This window comes from Piliocolobus tephrosceles, chromosome 4 (assembly GCF_002776525.5).
Source record: "Piliocolobus tephrosceles isolate RC106 chromosome 4, ASM277652v3, whole genome shotgun sequence".
In the NCBI taxonomy this organism is placed as follows: Eukaryota; Metazoa; Chordata; class Mammalia; order Primates; family Cercopithecidae; genus Piliocolobus; species Piliocolobus tephrosceles.
In genome coordinates this window covers 16,003,851-16,023,315 of record NC_045437.1, presented here as the reverse complement: position 1 = coordinate 16,023,315, position 19,465 = coordinate 16,003,851, and the positions used below count along the sequence as shown (strand labels likewise).

The window sequence follows — 19,465 nt, the reverse complement described above, 5'->3', positions numbered from 1 at the left end:
TATTTTTGGTAAGTGGATTTGGATAAGCCTCTCTTACAAAGGCATTTGGGCAGAGATCGAAAAAATAAGGGAGCAAGCCAGCAAAATGATGTTCCAAGCGGAAGAGTAATGGATTTCTGACTTAGTACCAACTAAAGTGATTGTTAGAAGAACATCAAATGTGTCACTGCGACTCAAGTAGGGTGAGCAGGGTAGAGAAGGGGGTGTGGCAGGACATGGGGCGGGGGGCAGAGCCTCGCAGAATAAAAAGTAAGGTGTTTGAATTTGATTGAGTCAAGGAAAGCCACTGGAAGGTTTTTTAAAGCGCCATCTTCTTTTGATTTTCTATTAGTAGCTTGGATTCTGAGCATGCAACATTCGATTCTGCAACAAGGCTGACAAGGGTTCAACCAGGCTGTGTGGATGAAATCTATGACTTCCCCAAGCATTTGAAGTTCATTTTTTTTTTTATTTTAAGATGGAATCTTGCTCTGTCGCCCAGGCTGCAGTGCAGTGGCGCGATCTCGGCTCACCACAACCTCCGCCCCCCTCCCCGGGCTCAAGAGATTCTCCTGCCTCAACCTCCCCTGTAGCTGGGATTACAGGTCTGCGCCACTGCGCCGGGACTAATTTTTCTATTTTTTTTTTAGCTGAGGCTGGGTTTCGCCATGTTGGCCAGGCTGGTCTTGAACCCCTGACCTCAGATGATCTGCCTGCCTAGGCCTCCCAAGTAGCTGGGATTACAGACCTGAGCCACCGTGCCTGGCCTGAAGTTCTTTTCTACAGACCTTTGCTGTCCGATACACATGAGGCTACACAGCCAACCGGGCACCTGACACGGGGCTAGTCCAAATTGAGATGGGCTGTTAACTCTAAAACACACACTGGATTTCCAAGACTTAGAACTAACCACAGAGCGTAAAAGATCTCGTTAATTCTTTTAGACTGATTACATGGTGAAATGACAGGATGGGCTACATTAAACACATCATGAAAAGCAGTTTCACCGATTTCTCTTCACTCTTTAAAAATGTGGCTACTATTAGAATTACCTACGTGGCTCGGACTGTGCGTCTACAGGGAGCTCCTCTCGGGCACTCTGGACACTCAAGTTTCGCCGGTGTCCTCCGCCCGAAGGGCCGCCTCGGAAAGGCCGAGCCTCCGGCCCGGCCTCTCCGGTTTCCCGGGGAAGCGGTCCAGCCGCCGGCGAGGGCTTCGAGGTCGGCCCCGAGGTTAAGGGGCAGCCCTGGCCTTCGCGACATCCATTCACCCGGCTCCGCGGGTGCAGCGCGCGGTCCTCAGAGAAACCCCGACCCTCGCGCCGCTGACCCGACCATTCATTAATCGGGGGCTTCCCAGGGCCGGGGAGCAGCCTCGGGCGCCCCACTCCCCCATTCTCGCGTAGTCGTCTACTTGACCGCGTCACACTGAGCGGCACAACCGCCAGGGAAGGTAACTAGGAGGGCGCGACCTCCCTCAAGCAACACCCACCTCGGGCTGACTGAGGCGACCCAGGTCCGGTTCAGTCACTGCGTTCCCTAGGCTTCCGGGATCTCACGGCGGCGGGGGCGTGGCCACAGCCTGGGAGGCGGGTTTCCTGTCCAGTTGTGAATAACTTCCGACGTGTGCCGGAAGCTTCCTCAGTGACAATCAGGAAGTCGGCGTGTGGAGTGGCTCTTCCAGGCCGCTGAGGCGGGTTAAGGTCTGAGGGTCGTGTGGGGCCAGGGCGCTGATCACCAGGGGTTTGGCCTGGTCGGCTCTTATTTCTCGCCTGGCAATGGCGACGTACACCTGCATAACTTGCCGGGTGGCGTTCCGCGACGCGGACATGCAGCGGGCCCACTATAAGACGGACTGGCACCGCTACAACCTGCGGCGTAAGGTGGCCGGCATGGCCCCAGTGACCGCCGAGGGCTTCCAGGAGCGAGTGCGGGCGCAGCGGGCCGTAGCGGAGGAGGAGAGCAAGGGCTCGGCCACTTACTGTGCCGTTTGCAGTAAGAAGTTTGCCTCTTTTAACGCCTACGAGAACCACCTCAAGTCCCGGCGGCACGTTGAGCTGGAGAAGAAGGCCGTGCAGGCCGTGAATCGGAAAGTGGAGATGATGAATGAAAAGAACTTGGAGAAAGGACTGGGCGTGGACGGTGTGGACAAGGATGCCATGAACGCGGCCATCCAGCAGGCCATCAAGGCCCAGCCGTCCATGTCTCCCAAGAAGGCGCCCCCAGCGCCTGCAGAGGAGGCCAGGAGTGCCGTAGCCGTGGGGACTGGTGGCCGTGGGACCCACGACCGAGACCCGAGCGAGAAGCCGCCCCGGCTCCAGTGGTTTGAACAGCAGGCGAAGAAGTTGGCAAAGCAGCAGGAGGAGGACAGTGGGGAGGAGGAAGAGGACCTGGATGGAGACGGTGATGGCCCTGTCTGGGCGGGGAGGGGAAAGAGGAACTTGGCCCCCCTTAAGTTTCAGATTGATATTCCAGATGCCTGTGTGTGTATGTGTGTCTGAGAGCTTTTAAGTAAAAATGATGAGGGAAGGTAGTTTAGACGCTTTCTGAAGTGCCTTATCTGGCCAGCAGGTTTGGCTGTTTAGTTTACTCAGTTCATTCTGGAAGGCCTAAAACCTTGTCTGGAAAAAGAAGAAGTGCCTAATACATATTTGGAGGATGAATTGATGCCTTCTCTGTTTTGGATGAGGAAACTTTTAACATATGCACAGGAGGACATGCTATCGTCATACCAGCCGCCGTGTTATTTGCTATTCCAGGGGGTTTCCACTTATGATGGTTTTGCACTTACTTTAGTTGAGTAAAACAGAATGAGGGGATCAAAATCAACTCAGCCAGAAATGTGGAGTTGGAGCCAGCAGCCTCACCTCTTTGACTTTATGAGTTATGTATTCCTTCCTTCCCTCATCCCACATCCTATTAACAGTGCTGGTGTAGGTGTTCATGTCTTAGTCTGTTCGCTCTGCTATAACGAAGTACCAAAGACTGGGTCATTGATGAATAACATAAATGTATTTTCCCATAGTTCTGGAAATTGGGAAGTCCAAAATCAAGGTGCTGGCAGAGTCATTGTCTGGTGAGGGCCTGTCCATAGATGAAGTTTTCTCATGGTATCATGTGGAAGAAGCAGAAGGCAAAAACGGGCTAGTTCCCTGGCACTAATCCATTCATTCGGGATTAGTGCTCGCCTAACTTAATCACCTTCTAAAGGCCCCACCTCTTAATGCCATTTCATTGATGATTAAGTTTCAATATTTGAATTTTGGGAGGGAAACATGCATTCAAACCATAGCCGTTCATAGAGCACCCCACCAGCACATACACACACCCCATAGTACTTTTGTGAAATAGTAGATAGAGGCATTGTTTTAGCAGTTTATAAAAATATGCAGCCAGAGCTCACGCCTGTAATCCCAGCATTTTGGGAGGCCGAGGCAGACGGATCACGAGGTCGGGAGATCAAGCTATGGTGAAACACCATGTCTACTAAAAATACAAAAAATTAGCCGGGCGCGGTGGCGGGCGCCTGTAGTGCCAGCTACTCCTGGAGGCTGAGGCAGGAGAATGGCGTGAACCCGGGAGGCGGAGCTTGCAGTGAGCCGAGATCAAGCCACTGCACTCCAGCCCGGGCGACAGAGCGAGACTCTGTCTCTCTCTCACACACACACACACACAAATATATATATATATTCACCCAAATAGGAGACTCCGTAACTACGTTCAGCACTGAGCTAGGTGCTGTAAGGCATAGGAAAGAAACAAACAGAAGACTCCTATTTCCTGGAAAAGAAAGACTAAGGAATTTCACAGCTATTCAGATAAGTCTGGTAAACAAATAGCTAAAATTGAGATCTTGAAAGAGGAGTTGTCCTTGGGAGTTGGGGGTACAGCTGTTTCTCCAAATATAGGACTGTATCACCTCATGTGAATTTTTGTGATATCTTTGCTTGCTATTACTTTTCTTAAAGTTAGTATTTCAAAATTCTGGCTTGCAGATTGGGAAGATATTGATTCTGACGAAGAATTGGAATGTGAGGATACTGAAGCAATGGACGATGCCGTGGAGCAGGATGCAGAGGAGGAAGAGGCTGAGGAAGGCCCACCCCTTGGTGCCATCCCTATTAGGGACTGCTTATTTTGTTCCCATCATTCCAGCTCGCTCATGAAGAATGTGGCTCATATGACCAAAGTCCACAGTTTCTTTATTCCTGATATAGAATATCTTTCAGATATTAAGGGACTGATTAAATACTTGGGTAAGTACAATAGTTTTTCTTTTAATGAGGAAATAACCACATTATTGGGGGACTGGTCTCAAGGGAACATTAGTTTTGCATTTTTCATCAATCTTTGATATAATTGCTGCTTATTTTGTGAGTGATTTTTGAGTTGTGACAAATAGTGAGATTTAATTGGTTGCAAAAAGCTTTTTTCATATTTTTTCCTTAAATTATTTTTCTAGGAGAGAAAGTTGGTGTTGGAAAGATTTGCTTGTGGTGCAATGAGAAAGGGAAGTCCTTCTACTCCACAGAAGCTGTACAGGCGCATATGAATGACAAAAGCCACTGTAAGCTCTTCACAGATGGCGATGCTGCTTTGGAATTTGCGGACTTCTATGATTTTAGGTAAGCATAATTTGTAATATGAAGTGAAGTGAAGTTATATTTGCTTTGCATTGATATTATGTGTGCCAGTGCTGGATATGTGTTTGGCACTGTACAACGTATCCTTAATAACACTTGTAACACCTCTGTATTAGGTAGTTCTTTCTTTTAGTTGAGAAACTCAGTTTCACAGAATTTAACACATCTAGTAAGGAGAAGACCCTTAGACCCAAACTGAGGTTTGACTTGTTTTTGTTTTTGTTCTGGTTAAATCATCAAGAGTTCAGTTTTGCTCCTTGAACAGAGGTACAGAAATTAGGTTTCACATATTGGGTTCCTGGAGAGTCCTTGATCACCAGCTTTCTCCTGAAGGAGTTGAGACAGTTGCTAAACCAGGCCCAAACCAGGCATCTGATGGTGAGATTATCCCATTGGTGGTTCACCCCTAACTAGAATCTTTTTTTTTTTTTTTCTGAGAAAGATTTTTTTCTGTCACCCAGGCTGTAGGACAGTGGCACGATCACGGTCTACTGCAGCCTCAGCTGCCCTAGGCTCAGGTGATCCTCCCACCACAGCCTCCCCAGCAGCTAGTGTGCACCACTATGCCCTGCTAATTTTTGTATTTTTTGTAGAGATGGGGTTTCGCCATGTTACCCAGGCTGGTCTTGAATTCCTGGGCCCAAGTGATCTACCCGCCTTAGCCTGGGATTATATGTGTGAGATACCATGCCTGGCCCTAACTAGAATCTTGAATAATTTGTATGTCATTTAGCAAACGTATGTTAAGTACTTGTGAACAACTAGTTGTCAAAATTCCTGTGAGCTAGTACAGGAGATAAGCAGATGTGTATAATTACCATGCCAGGCATGCATAGTCCAAGTGATACAATGTTCAGAAAAGTCTCAGTCTTTTAAGTCTTGCTTTTGCATTTTCTTCCTGATTTCTCATTTTGCAGCTGGAGACTTGCAGTTGATGGACATGACTGGGAGGAGGTAGAGGGGAGGATTAGCGGCTATGGCAGTAGAGAAGACTGAATTCTGCTGGTGGTGGGAAGCATCCTCTTTCAGTATTTATCCCTCTCAAGTTTCCTTTTAGACACCAATGTTTATAACCTTTTGACTGATGTTGTCATCAGAGTGGTCAAAGCAAATACCATGGATAGAGTCAAGCGGCTGCCATCAGCAGTAGGCTTGGAATGCCCAGCACTCGGTCTGTCATCCTGTGGTTATATTGAGGATCCTACCCAGTTTCACAGATTTCAGTATCTTCTGCAGGCCCGTGACCCCCACATTTATATCTCTAGTATAGCCTTCCCCTTAGCTATAGACTGAAGATATCCAGCTACCTCCTTCATATTTCTACTTGTGTCTAAAATGGATCGTTAACTTGTCCAAAATCAACTCCTGCTATGCATCCTAATCTGCTCCCTGTAAGTAAATGGCATCTCTGTCCTTCTAGTTACTTAAGCCAAATGCCATGTAGTCGTCCTTTATTCTTCTGTTTTCTTTCATGTTTACTTTAGAATCTATCACCAAATCCTGCTTTAACTACTTTTGCACTATCTATCTTCAGAGGCTGACTGCTTCTCACTACTTCTACTGCTCCTACCCAGGTCCAGGGCACCATCATCTTTTGCCTGACTTCCTACAGTAGCCTCCTGCTTACATTCTTACTACCCGCCACGTTCTATTCTCAGAACTGTAACTAGGGGGATTCTTTTAAAACACTAAGTGAGGTCAAACTCTGCTCAGATTCTTTCAAAGACTACCTATCTTACTCAGAGTAAAAGGCAAAGTATAATGTCCTGCAAGGCCCTGCGCATGATCTGGAGCCTCTGTGGTTCTGTTGTGTTGTATTAGTTGCTCTCTGAATTCCTAACTCTTTGTCTAATGCATCAAGTGTGTTTCTCAGGACCTTTGCATTTGCTGCTGTATTTGTTTATAGTATTCACTCAGATATTCACTTGACTTGTCCCTCACTTCTTACAGGCATTGACATAAATTTCACCTTCTCAGTGTGGCCTTTTTTGACCACCTTCCGTAAAATAACACCTACCCAATCCTTTTGATCCTGTTTTGTTTTTCCTTATATCCCCTACTGCCATTGTGTGTATTGTATATTATTTGTTTATTGTCTCCTCCTTCTAGACTCTAAGCTTCAAGCCCTAGCCTTTTGTTGTTGTTATTGTTGTTCTTTACTGGGTGTTGCTTAAACCATTAGTTTGAATTAAAATATGTAACTGATGGAACTGATTCTCCCTTAGTCCAAATGATGTATTTTTCATTCCATTTACAGTTTTATTCTGTTGGTGCCTAGAAATGAGAAATTATGTGAGCCTTTCTTCCTAAAAATGAATATTAAATGATTTGTTTTCCTTAAAAAAATAAAAGTTAGCCAAGTGTAGTGGCATGAGCCTGTAGTCCCAGCTGCTCAGGAGGCTGAGGTAAGAGGATCACCAGAAGCCAGGAGTTTCAGGTCAGCCTCGGTGACATGGTGAGACCCTGTCTCTGTGGGGGGGGGGGGGGGGGGGGGGGGGGGAGGTGATCATGCTTAGTAAAGAAAACTTGGAAAACAGAAAGCTTTTACATACAAAGCTGGTGTTTATGGAGTGCTTACCTGCCAGGCACTGTTCTAATAAGCATTTTATGTGGATTCACTCAGCTAAAAAAATGGCAAATTACCTATAATTTCACTCCCCTTCACAAGGTAACTTGTTTACTTCTTTTGGACCTGAAACTTTTTAGTGAAGAATAAACTTACAGAAAAGTACATATATGTAAACAACTGGCCCTCTGTAGTCATAGCTTCTCCATCTGTGCATCCAAACTATAGTGTTCAAAAAAGATTTTGTCCATACTAACATCCACAGACTTATTTTTCTTATTATTCCCTAAACAGTACTGTGTAACAACTATTTACATAGCATTTGCAATGTTTTAGGTATTATAAGTAATATAGAGATGATTTAAAGTATGCAATGATTTAGGTTATATGCAAATGTTATACCATTTTATATCAGGGACTCGAACATCTGCAAATTTTAGTATCCTAGGGAGGTCCTGGAACCAATCCACCATGGATACCAAGGGATGACCGTACTTGTGATATCACGTTTAGTGAAATTCTAAATATAACTAGTACCTAGATCAACAAACAGCATGTTAATAATCCCCTGACATTTCCCTTGTGTGTCCTTCCAGAAACTACCCCTCCTTTCTCCAGGAGTAGCTACTATTCTGACTTAGAGCTGCATAGATTGATTTTGCCTGTTTTTGTACTTTATATGTAAATGGAATCACAAAGAATGTACTCTTGGGTCTGACTTCTTTTGCTCAACTTTCTGTTTGGGAGGCCCATCCATACTATTTTATATAGTTGGAGAGAGTTCTTATTGTTACAGAGTGTTCTGTTCAGTGCTCCACAACATCTAGTCTAAGGCTGATACACATTTGAGTGGTTTCTAGTTTGGGGCTATTACAAGCAATGCTGCCACATCATTCTAGTGTGTCTTTGGCAAATGTTTATAGGTTATCTTTTGTTTGTATATGTAGGAGTTGGGCCAGAGGATATACATATGTTCAATTTTAGAAAATACTGTCAAATTGTTTTCCAAAGTGGTTTTCTATACTTCCACTTGCAGTGAGGGAGAGTTTTTCATTTCAGCAACTTTAGTGGGTGTGTAGTGACTTTAATTGCATCTCCCTGATGATGATTAGTGCAATCAAGAGCCTTTTTATGTATTCATTGGCCATTTGGATACCTTTTTGTGAGGTATCTGATCAAGTATTTGTCTATTTTCTTATTAGGTTGTGTGGTTTACTGTTAATAAGTTAATGTACACTTTTCCTATTATTTTTCATATGTGTCTATGAATAGCATTTGTCAACATTTTAGGAATATGGAGATTCTTCTGGATCTGCACTGTCCGATATAGTAATTACTAGGTATACCCATAGAGCTATTTAAATCAATGGAAAGTTTAGTTAAAAATTTAAACATTCAGTTCTTCAGTCAGACTACCTGCATCTCCAAGTTCAGTGCTGAAAAGCTCCTGTGACTGCAGTGACTGTATCAGACACAAAGACATATTGATAGAACATTTTCTGTCGTCACAGAGTTCTGTTGGACAGCACTGTGCTATAACTTGTTTTTATAATGGTTAAATTGAGTATAGCTGCATGGCCAGCTGTACGTTCTCCTTCTTTTCTTCTTTGTTAGGTAGCTTTTCTAGGAAAAAACAAATAGAATTCTGTTATGGGTCATTTGCTTACTTCTACTACAGACAAAATGCAAATGAGTTGTTTTCTCCCAAAACCTTTTGGCTGGTAGTTCCTACAGCTGCTTCCTCCCCTCTCCCTTTTAGGTAGCTTAGGAAGTTTGCCACATTTGCAAATAAAGTTTATGTCTTTTAGTTCCATTTGAGGTATCAGTCTATTCATTAGTGCAACTTCTCTGTTGCAGGAGTAGCTACCCAGATCACAAGGAGGGGGAGGACCCCAGTGAGACTGAGGAGTTGCCCTCAGAAAAGAACTTGGAATATGATGATGAAACCATGGAATTGATTCTGCCTTCTGGTAAGTGCATTTGTCAAAAATAAATAGCTTAATGCCAGTGGGACTGAAGGAGAAGCATATCTCCATCAATTACCTTCCATACTGAGGGAAATAGACCATAAAGCTTAAAGTATATGTTTGGGTTCTCACGTACGGTGTAAACCCTGAAGGTTGCTGCTCAGCTCTAAGTTGGCTGTTTTGTTTAAATTTGATCAGCGTTTTTGTTCATTTCTGGGTTATGACTCAGAATGTTTGATCAGGCATTTCTTTTCTTTTCTTTTTTTTTTAGATGTAGACTTTTCCTATTCTGTCTTTATCTATTTTTTTTTTTGGTCCTGTCTAGGTTTCTCTTGTTAATTGTAACCTTACTGTTATTCTTTGAACTGATTCCTGTTTCCTTTTGTTGCTCAGACTTCCAAATGGTAGTTTGGTGTGAGTGTATCTGACTCATGGTGGAAATTTATCCACCATGAGGTGTGAAAAGATGAAGAATAACCATGAATGTGAGAAGCATACATGGTTGTTTATTGTGTAGGAAGAAAGAATCGTGATTAACTGATAAGAATAGGAGAAGCTACAGAAGACATGTTTGAGAAATGAAAGGGGATGGAAAGGTAGAGATGATAATAAGATCTTAATATCTGGTATTTACTGAGCAGTTCGCACATTCAGGCAGATGTATTTGTCTTTATAGGCCAACATTGAGTTAGATTCCTGCATCTTCATTTTGCATATGAAGCTTAGAGAGGCTGAGTAACTTACCAGGATCACATACCTAATCAGTAAAGCCTTTTTCCAATATCCATATACTACTTCGGGAGATTTGCAGTAATGGTGCAGGCAGGAACAACACACCCTGCTGGTGGAGAGGTCTGCAATGAAGCAGCCTTGTCTTATGCTTTCCACACAGAATGTCACTGCTTAGGTACAGGTGGCTATCTGTATCTCAGAATGATAACCTTGTAAGGCCAAGAGCAGCTTTAGAGTGTGGCAATAGGAGGAAAGGTCAGGCAGAACCTATTTTGAAGATGACAGTTCTTTTTCTACAGTGATAAGAAGGTTATAATGCAATATATTATCCTGGCCTATCTAGTACACAATGGTAAAACATAAATCCCAGAGAACCTTTTCTAGTCTTTCTCTGGTGACAGTACCCATAGAGAACATCAGAAATATGTTTAATAACTTATTTTCCAGAACTATATGTTTACCTTGTTGTCTCCTTAGCTTCTGCTTCTTAAACGGTAGAATCAGATAACCATAGACCTTAAATACATTGAATAAGACAATCCTAGTACGGCAGTGTCTACCATGTAGTAGGATCACCGTAGTGTTTGCTTCATTTAGCATCTACTTTAGCGCAACATATTACAAAACTTAGCATAACATGAGCATATCTATTTAAGAAATCTAGGATGTTTCAGGGAAGTTTTCATCTAGACTTTAAATTTTTGAAACTTATAAAAAATAAAGAATCCTCAGCTTTGTCCTGGGTGATTGAGTTTTTTAAGGTATCTAAAAAGATACTCATTTTGACTGCCAAAGCCAAGCCCATTTTTGGCTTTGGCTAGCCTTAGAAAGATCTTAGAGAGATCTTCCTCTCCCATATCCAGATGGCTTAGTAACTCCTAAATGTCTTTTGAGTATTTTTTTGTATTCATTTGTCTGTGTCACCGTTCGTCCTGTCTGGTCATCTCTTATCTGGTTTCCACATGACCACCAAAACATTCTTTCTAAAACACCAGTAGATTTTCTTTACCCTCTGTAGTTCCTCCCCTGGGAGCCACTGCCTTTAGGGTAACTTTGAGTTTCTCTCGCTACTGGTGCCTCAGGTGTGTAGTGCTACTCCTCTACCCACCCACATAGAGTTTTCTTCCTCTGGGCATTTGCATGTGTGGTGCCTGTTACTTACTTTTCTTGTGAGATTCATCTTATTTAGATTCAACCCTCTGGGAAGGCTTCCTGAACTCATCTCCTGTCCGTTTACTGGGTAACAAGAGTCTCTCCCCTGCTGCTGGGACACTAAATCTAGTTGCTCAGATTGGACTTCAATAAAATCAAGCAGGCGATCTCAAAGCCAATGACAAAAAGTAGCCACTAGAGGGCACTGTGAGCATTTATTTTGAAGGTTGTGGTCTTGAACGTTTTTTTTGGGTTTCCTTCGTTGCTCTTCAGCTCTTATGGAGTAAGTTGGTATGAAAGGCCCATTCAATTGGGTGTCAGAAATTGTAAGGCTGTTTGCTAAGAAGGAATGAACATTAGCCTGGTGTGATGGTGTGTGCCTATAGTCTCAGCTAAGGCAGGAGGATCACTTGAGCCCAGAAAGTCAAGAGTCAAGGCTGCAGTGAGTCATGATCACGCTACTGCACTCCAGCCTGGGCGATAGAACAATACCCTGTCTCCAAAAAACAGAAAAAGAAAAAAAGGAGTGGACAGTCCGTAAGTGGTTACTGCTGTGTCAAAAGCTAGATGGACAGGTTGCATGCTTCACCATGACTTAACCAAGGGATTGGTTAGACATAACCAATCCCTTATTTATTGGGCAGTCACACTGTGTTCTAGAAAATATTTTTCCTTGATGAGGGCCTTCGAGTGTAGCTGTCCTTAGCCCATCATACTTGGTGCTAATATCAGGTAGTTGCTGTCATTGGCATAGGGCAGGGGTAGCTCTGAATGCTGTTTTCAGTTCCTTCTTACCAACTGTTGGAAACCTTGGCATTGAGTAATGAAGCCATTTCAAGGACGCTTTAAAAGGCCAACCTTCTGTAGGATGTATTTCCACATGTTGCTTAAGAATATAAATATATTGAATTCTTATGTATTAATGACCAACATTATCACCTTGCAAACCTGGAGTGTCCAGACCTAACGTTATAAATAGAACATCACAGCAAACAATGCTGGAATTTCCTGTAGACCCTCCATTTAAGCTTGTGGTTGTATCTGTCAACTACATCTCACTGATTTCTTGTGGTCTAAGAGCTTTGTTAACTGTTACGCTGTCAAAACATTCAGGTTCAGGGAAAATGTTTTTATCCACATTGGTATCCAAAGACCATGTCTTTGAATCGAAAGGTTCTTTTTGTCATCTCTTGAGTATGATAACAAAACAAGCAACTGAAAGTAACTACTTTTGCATATCTGTGTAGCAAACAAATTATTTTCCAGTTGTTTTGGCAGGTATAGGGACTTAAAACAACCAAAATAATTTTCTTATGCAAATTAAAAGTCTGGATCCTAAAAGCAAATACAGACTTCCACAATATTTATAGTATGTGGTTCATGGTCTTTTTACACAAAAGATTCTGAAAGCAATGGCTTTACATAAGTAAATATGAACCTTTCCTGGAAACTGTACACAGGGTTCTACCTAGCCAAATATCCTTTATTCATTTTCAGTAGAAATGGCTTTTATCGTGCCTTATGTATATGCTGTTGTTAATATCTGCATGGTTATGTCTGTCTGGGAAGATATTTGATTGCTTTGGTCCTAATTAATATTCTTGTGAAAGGATAGCGTGTCTTTAGTAAGCTTTCAGGTAATGCTGATGACACTGGCCTAGGGACCACCTTTGGAGAGGCACTGCTATAAGGGAGCCTGGAATTAGTCATCTCTAAACCCAGCCCCCTTCAGGTCATCTCCCTGAACGTATGACACAGGGGTTGGGACATTTTCCCTAAAAAGGGCCAGAGGTGATCGTTAAGGCTTTGTGTGCCATTCTGTCTCTGCAGCAGCTTCCCACCTCTGCTGTTGTAGCAAGCACCAAAGCAGCGAGAGATGATACCTACACAGTTGAGCATGGCTGTGTGGCAGTAAAACAAACTAAAACAGGTGATTGGCAAGATTTGGTTCTCTGGCTGCAGTTTGCCACCCCCTAGATTAATATATCAGATGTGCCTCACTCTTAAATAGGAACCTTGAATTGTTCTTCCAGTAGATATCTTTACTTACCTCAGGTTTTTATTATTCCAGCTACAGAATTTCCAACTGGTGGCCAATACCTTTGTCCCATAGTTTTTTTATTTGAAATATGCAGAGTCTGTTTTCTTTTTTCTCACTCTGTTACAAGTTAGTGGGCCTATGAGATAATGAGATATACAATCATATGTTGTAATGACATGAGCATACTTTGAAAATTAAATTTAGAAATTCATTTCTGAAAGCATGATTGACCCACATAGTTTTACCAGATCCTACTAAATAAGCAAAAGCTATAGACAGCATTCAGCTTAATCATCTTTTAAAATTCAAATTCACCAGGTGATTTCCATCATTTAGGAAGCAGTAGGTCAGGGTTACTCAGCCTTGGCACTATTGACATTTTGGACTAGATAATTTTTTGTTATGGGGACTGTCCTGTGCATTTAAAGATGTTTAATAGCATCCCTGGCTTCTACCCTCTAGGTGCCAGTAGTAACCTCTAGCTGTAACCACCAAAAATGTCTTCAATCAGTGCCAAATGTCCCTTGCTGGGTAAAATCCCCACTGGAGAATCACTACAATAGAGAATTTAAGCAAAGGAAAGGTGGATTGATTTGTATTTTAGATCCTAACTGTGACACCCAAACATCAGAACTGCTCTCTGTGCTTAATCTTCTTCCCATATATATGTATAATTTTTATTTATTTATATATATAAAATGCTAAAAATCTCTTATCTCCTAGGGCCCTATTATCTGTAGTAGTAGGGGTTTCTATGTGTATTTTTGGGGATTGTATGCAAGTAAGTACACAATGCTGTTTTTCACTTAACAGTGACTTGCCATTCTCTTTTTTCAAAATCTATTATTTGGTTTTCTTTTTCTTGCATGCTTTCTTTCTTTCACTTTTTCATTTTTATTTTACATGCTGCTTCATCTTTCTTTAGTAGGTAGAACAACTGTTTCTTCTGGTACATCGATTTTCCATCTAGATATACTAAAAGATCTGATTTGGAAAGCCCTTGCTTTATAGCTCTGCCTTGAAAAAACTATCCAACTCAGTGTTTCAGTATTGCTCTTTTGAAAAACAGGTGCCAGAGTGGGTCATCGCTCCTTGATGAGATACTACAAACAGCGATTTGGCTTGTCCAGAGCTGTGGCAGTTGCCAAAAATCGGAAGGCTGTGGGCCGAGTACTTCAGCAGTACAGAGCCCTGGGATGGACTGGCAGCACAGGTACATTGATCTTTACAACTACAGACCAGTCTAAGAACTTGTATTTCTAGCAGGGGTCTGGGGAAAGTTGTTCCCATTTATGTTGTCCTTGTGGATCCTCTCTGGGGGACACTTAACCTCTTGGCTCCAGGGACTTCCATTACCACTTGATATGTTACAGGCATAAGCCCAAAGTGCTGTGACTTAGAAATTTCATATTCCTGGCACAGCAATTTTATATACCATTAACTTTTTCAGAAGATAATAGTTACAAAAATAATTATTTAGTAATCACCAAAGGTTGAAATTTCCTGGAGGTTACGCAGAGGAATCAGACAGTATCCTAGTGGTTAATAGCTTGAGCTGTGGAGTCAAACATGACTTATGTGATGTACTTAGAGGTTCTTATATGATAAGCATGAGTAGTTTAATTAATATAAGCTTCTGTTTCCTCATTTATAAAACAGAGACGATAGTAATAAGACCTACCTCTTAGAGTTGAGTGGGTTGAATGTCATACATGTGTGATATAGTGCATGCCCATAGTCAAGGTTAGCTGTCAGTCCCCTTTTTTGTAATTTTCCCGTAGAATATTTAGCAAAAGTTAGAAGAGTAAAGCATGCCACTGCAATTGTTGACCTTTGAAACCTCATCAATATGATACTCTTTACATCTATTCTGATGTGTCTGCTGGATGAAGCTGGTTATATCCTTAGATCTTCAGGGAAAGCATCTATCCAACTAGAGGACTGTGGAGAAGATAAGAGGAGGGCTGCCTTCTGATGGCCTGGGAAGCTCTAGGCAACTAAAATCCATTTGAAATGCCACTGTGTTTATATGTGGTTTCCCTCACTGTGGCTACTTGTGAGCTGTGTGGCCGCTTGAATCTGGCAGAGACTTGACTTCATCTTACTCGTATCAGGAAGTATTGTCTGACTTGATTTATAGCTTCTGCCTTTCTGATTAATGGGGTTTCACCTTTTGGGCTTATAGACTCTTCCAGATGATGAAAACTAAATATGCTAATCCCAGAGAAATGTATATATACAAAAGTTCTGGTATGCAATTCTGGGGTCCACAGAGACCCTTGAGGCCCATGGCTTAGAGACCCCAAGTTAGCAACTCTGTTTTAAATACAAGAACTCAGTTACCCTAAACTAACCTTTTGAATTCTCTGCCAAGGTTGGATTTTCTCTGATCACAAATAACAGACCTTTGCCTAATTTCTTAACCGCCTTCCAATCATAGGAGCGGCTCTTATGCGAGAGCGAGACATGCAGTATGTCCAAAGGATGAAATCAAAATGGATGCTAAAGACAGGAATGAAGAACAATGCCACCAAGCAGATGCACTTTCGGGTCCAAGTGAGGTTCTGAGAGTCTGCTGGGATTGAGCGATCATCTCCTGCCCAAGTTTCCTCCTTGCCCTGAGGACCAGTGAAAGCCAGATCATAGGAGAGACCCTTTTGCTGCTACTTCATTGGTTCTGACCTAATAATAAAAGTTAGAATCATATGAGTTTCCAGATGTCATTTTTGAATAGTACTGAAAGGTTATGTTTTCACAAGGTAAGTCCTGTGTCTACTGGACCCTGGGACTTGCACTGCCGCCTGACAGATGCTTCATTGCCTCGGCTTTAAATGATTTATGGTTGTCAGAGTAATGTGAGGAATCGGGAATGACTTGTGTGTCCCAAACTTAGTTTAACTTTCTGAGTAACTCACCATGTCATGGCACTGGGACCTACGTAAGGGGGCTTGAAGGCTTATGTAGGGGCAAAGTTGAATGTCGCTCATGGAATGTATCATGGCACAGGAGGTAGTGAATATCTCTGGGCACTTGCATTAAATCCAGGCTAAGTTAAAAAGCACATCCATATCTTGCCGTAAAGGTTTTCTATTTCTAAATGTGAATGCGCAGAGTGACTGCTATGTACTCTGATGCCGTTTCCAGTGGTGCAGTTATTCTAGGACGAAAGTAAAGGTAAAATGTTTAGGTATCATTTTAGAAAGGCTACCTCAGGGTCAAATCTCGGGAGAAATTCTCAGTTTAGGTGGCTTAGAGGAAGGCACTAACATATTGAAAATGAAGCTAAACATGAAGTTCAAATCCATTTGAGTTATCTTTGTGACCTTGGAAAAGTGACTTGGCTTTTTTAAATCTGTAAAATGGAGGTTTTATTATCTCACAGGTTGTTGGGGTTAAAGAAATCTGCTAAAGGACCAGACAGTCATTGAGTCCCTGGCACAGTTAGTGTTTAAAGTTCTCTTTTACAGAGCGAACACGCCACACTGAGTAAGGCACGGTGAGATTTAGTCAGTGCAGTATTCTGAGTAGTGGTTTCAAGCATGCCAGGAGAATGTGGTTGCCCTCACGGTGTATTAACCAGACCTCATTTGCTAGACATAGGTCGTCTTCTTTAAACTTTAGATGCAGAGTTGAATTAATTATATCCCATTAGTGTCCAGGTTCCCTATTATCCAACAACGAGGACTCCTTGGTATTAATTTTGCTCCTTCATCCTGTTTTCTGCCATTCTCCCCACACAAGGACCCAATCTGTTGTGTTTGACACATCTCTTAAATCTATAGCCTGAGAAAATGGGGTAGTGCTTTGCATGTGGTATGTTTTTAATTGATGCTTAGCCGAATGTACATGATATTGTGCTATAGTTCTTCTCAGTTTCATTTTTCATTCAACATTTTTTTGCTCCACATCTAGCAACATCTGGTTCATTGCTTCTGACTGCTGCCTTGTATTCTATAGTGTGTGTCTACCACACTGTCCTTACCACTTTCTCTAGAGGTGACACCTTGATTGCCTCCAACTCCACATCACCATACCAGCCAGCACTGTTAATGCAGATCTCACGTATATACATGAATGTATATGAATGTATACATTTATGTCACCTTTTAATTTGTCATCTCCTTTACCTGGTGGGGGCATGGGAGGCAAAGAGAACAGCATGTTTATTGACTTGTAAAATACTAATACTATCTCTATTTAAATAAATATTTCATTTTTGAGACAAGGTCTTGCTCTGTTGCCCAGGCTGGATGCAGTGGAACAATCACTGCTTACTGCAGCCTCGACCCCACAGGCTAAAGTGGTCTTCCCGCCTCAGCCTCCCCAGTAGCTAGGACTACAGGTCTGTGCCACCATGCCTGGCTAATTTTTTTTTTTTTCTTCAGAGAGAGAGTCTCACTATGTTGCCCAGGCTGGTCTTGAACTCCTGGGCTAAAGCAATTGTCATGCCTCGGCCTCCCAAAGCGCTGGAATTACAGGCGTGAACCACCCGGCCTCTTCATTTATTTAATTAGCTACTTCTTCCAGGCTTCAGGAGACACCTTGGTTCTGATTTTGGGTTTGTGGAACAATTCATTATCTCACTTCTGTCCACACTGTAATTTTGTAAAATTCAATTTATTTGCTTCTCTGGAGTAGAGTTCTATTTGCAGGATGGAGGATGGAGTGGGGCACAGCAAACAAAAAGAGATTTAAACCTTATCTCCTGATAGTTAAGTGAACGAGACAAGAAACGTGACAAATGGACTTGTTATTTTAGGGGAGCCTCTTGGTGGTACAAGAAAGTGGGGAGATGTATTTGATATTTTATTTGCTTGTCCTCCCTCTGGGGTGTGTGTATCTTTCTTTCTCTGGGTGCACCCTGTTCCCCACTCGCCTTTCTGTATTGGGATTTTTTGGGTTTGCTGGTCCATTCACACGTAGTCATTTACTATCAGTTCTCCCTGTTTTGGTGTTTTCACAGCTACATGTCCCTTTTCTGGTATCTTATGCCTATCACTTTGGAGAAATGAACACATGCGTGTGGGCAGAACCTGCCAAACACAGATCCAAGCCTAAAGCCTAGGGAATGCTTCTGTTCTTACATTTCTCTCCCCTCGCTGTGGTATTGACATAGTGCTTTTGTTCCTCCAATTTCAAAAAAATCTTTGTGGGTGCACAGGAAGTGTTTGTTTATGGGGTACTTGAGATGTTTTCATACAGGTGTGACTTCATTATTTCTTCAAATTTTTATTCTCCACATTTCCTTTAGATGAAAAGAATCGAATCTGTATTGACGTACACCGGGCGTCCTGCCACAGCACCTATTGTCCTTGAAACAGTTATCTCAACTTACAGTGGATGCCAGAGTCGTCATGTTAAATGTTCTTCCGCCGGCGCGGTGGCTCACGCCTGTAATCCCAGCACTTTTGGGAGGCCGAGGCGGGCGGATCACGAGGTCAGGAGATCGAGACCATCCTGGCTAACACGGCGAAACCCCGTCTCTACTAAAAATACAAAAAAATTAGCCGGGCGAGGTGGCAGCGCCTGTAGTCCCAGCTACTCGGGAGGCTGAGGCAGGAGAATGGCGTGAACCCGGGGGGCGGAGCTTGCAGTGAGCTGAGATCCGGCCACCGCACTCCAGCCCGGGCGACAGAGCGAGACTCCGTCTCAAAAAAAAAAAAAAAAAAGTTCTGCCTGAGTACCAAGCCAGTGCTGGCTGCTGCAGCTGGCTGCCAGCGACTTGTGTGGAGCCTTTCCTCCTGGGAGGCATCGCAGCACCCGATGGTGCCGGCAAGTGTTTGTCAGTCTTTAGCTTGAGACATCAAGACTGGGATCAAAAGTGAGAGAACATAATCTTGTCCCTTTCCACGCGTGTTACAGAAACCCGTAGCTGCTTTGCTGCCCGTCTACAGACTGGGCAGTGTCCATGTAATCTTTCTGCTTTGTGTAGTAGGCATTTCTGTTTTACTGAGTATAAAGTGCCGTTTTGTGATTCTCCACTGTGGGGTATAGATAGTATTCCTGTTTTACAGATGAGGAAATAGACTCAGAGTAGTTCAGTAACTTTTTTAAGGAGACAAAAAAGGAAGCCAGAGATGACGATTTCTTGTTCTGCATTTTTTTTTTTTTTTTTTTGAGACAGTCCCGCTCTGTCACCCAGGCTAGAGTGCAGTGGCACAATCTCGGCTCACTGCAACCTCCACCTTCTGGGTTCAAGCGATTCTCCTGCCCCAGCCTCCTGATTAGCTGGGACTACAGGCATGTGCCACCACGCCCGGCTAATTTTTGTGTTTTTAGTAGAGACAGGGTTTTGCCGTGTTGGCCAGGCTGGTCTTAAACTCCTGACCTCAAGTGATCTGCCCACCTCGGCCTCCCAAAGTGTCCTGCATTCTTAAAATTGCAGC

General features: G+C 42.9%; 1 protein-coding gene and 1 long non-coding RNA gene across 2 annotated transcripts in view; one reads left to right on the top strand and one right to left on the bottom strand.

Annotated features, from left to right (window-relative positions):
• LOC111546789 overlaps positions 1-1,538 on the bottom strand; it is a 33,649-nt gene extending 32,111 nt beyond the window's left edge. Inside the window, exon 1 of the long non-coding RNA XR_002732921.3 lies at positions 1,471-1,538. This is a non-coding gene — a long non-coding RNA (uncharacterized LOC111546789). The remainder of the gene's footprint in view (positions 1-1,470) is intronic.
• On the top strand, positions 1,517-15,785 carry ZNF622 (zinc finger protein 622). The gene is made up of 6 exons (XM_023218264.3): positions 1,517-2,381; positions 3,974-4,234; positions 4,441-4,603; positions 9,045-9,157; positions 14,149-14,292; positions 15,520-15,785. The coding sequence occupies exons 1-6, from the start codon at positions 1,757-1,759 to the stop codon at positions 15,645-15,647; spliced, it is 1,434 nt and encodes a 477-aa protein (XP_023074032.2). The 5' UTR covers positions 1,517-1,756; the 3' UTR covers positions 15,648-15,785.
• Positions 15,786-19,465: the final 3,680 nt, after the last annotated feature.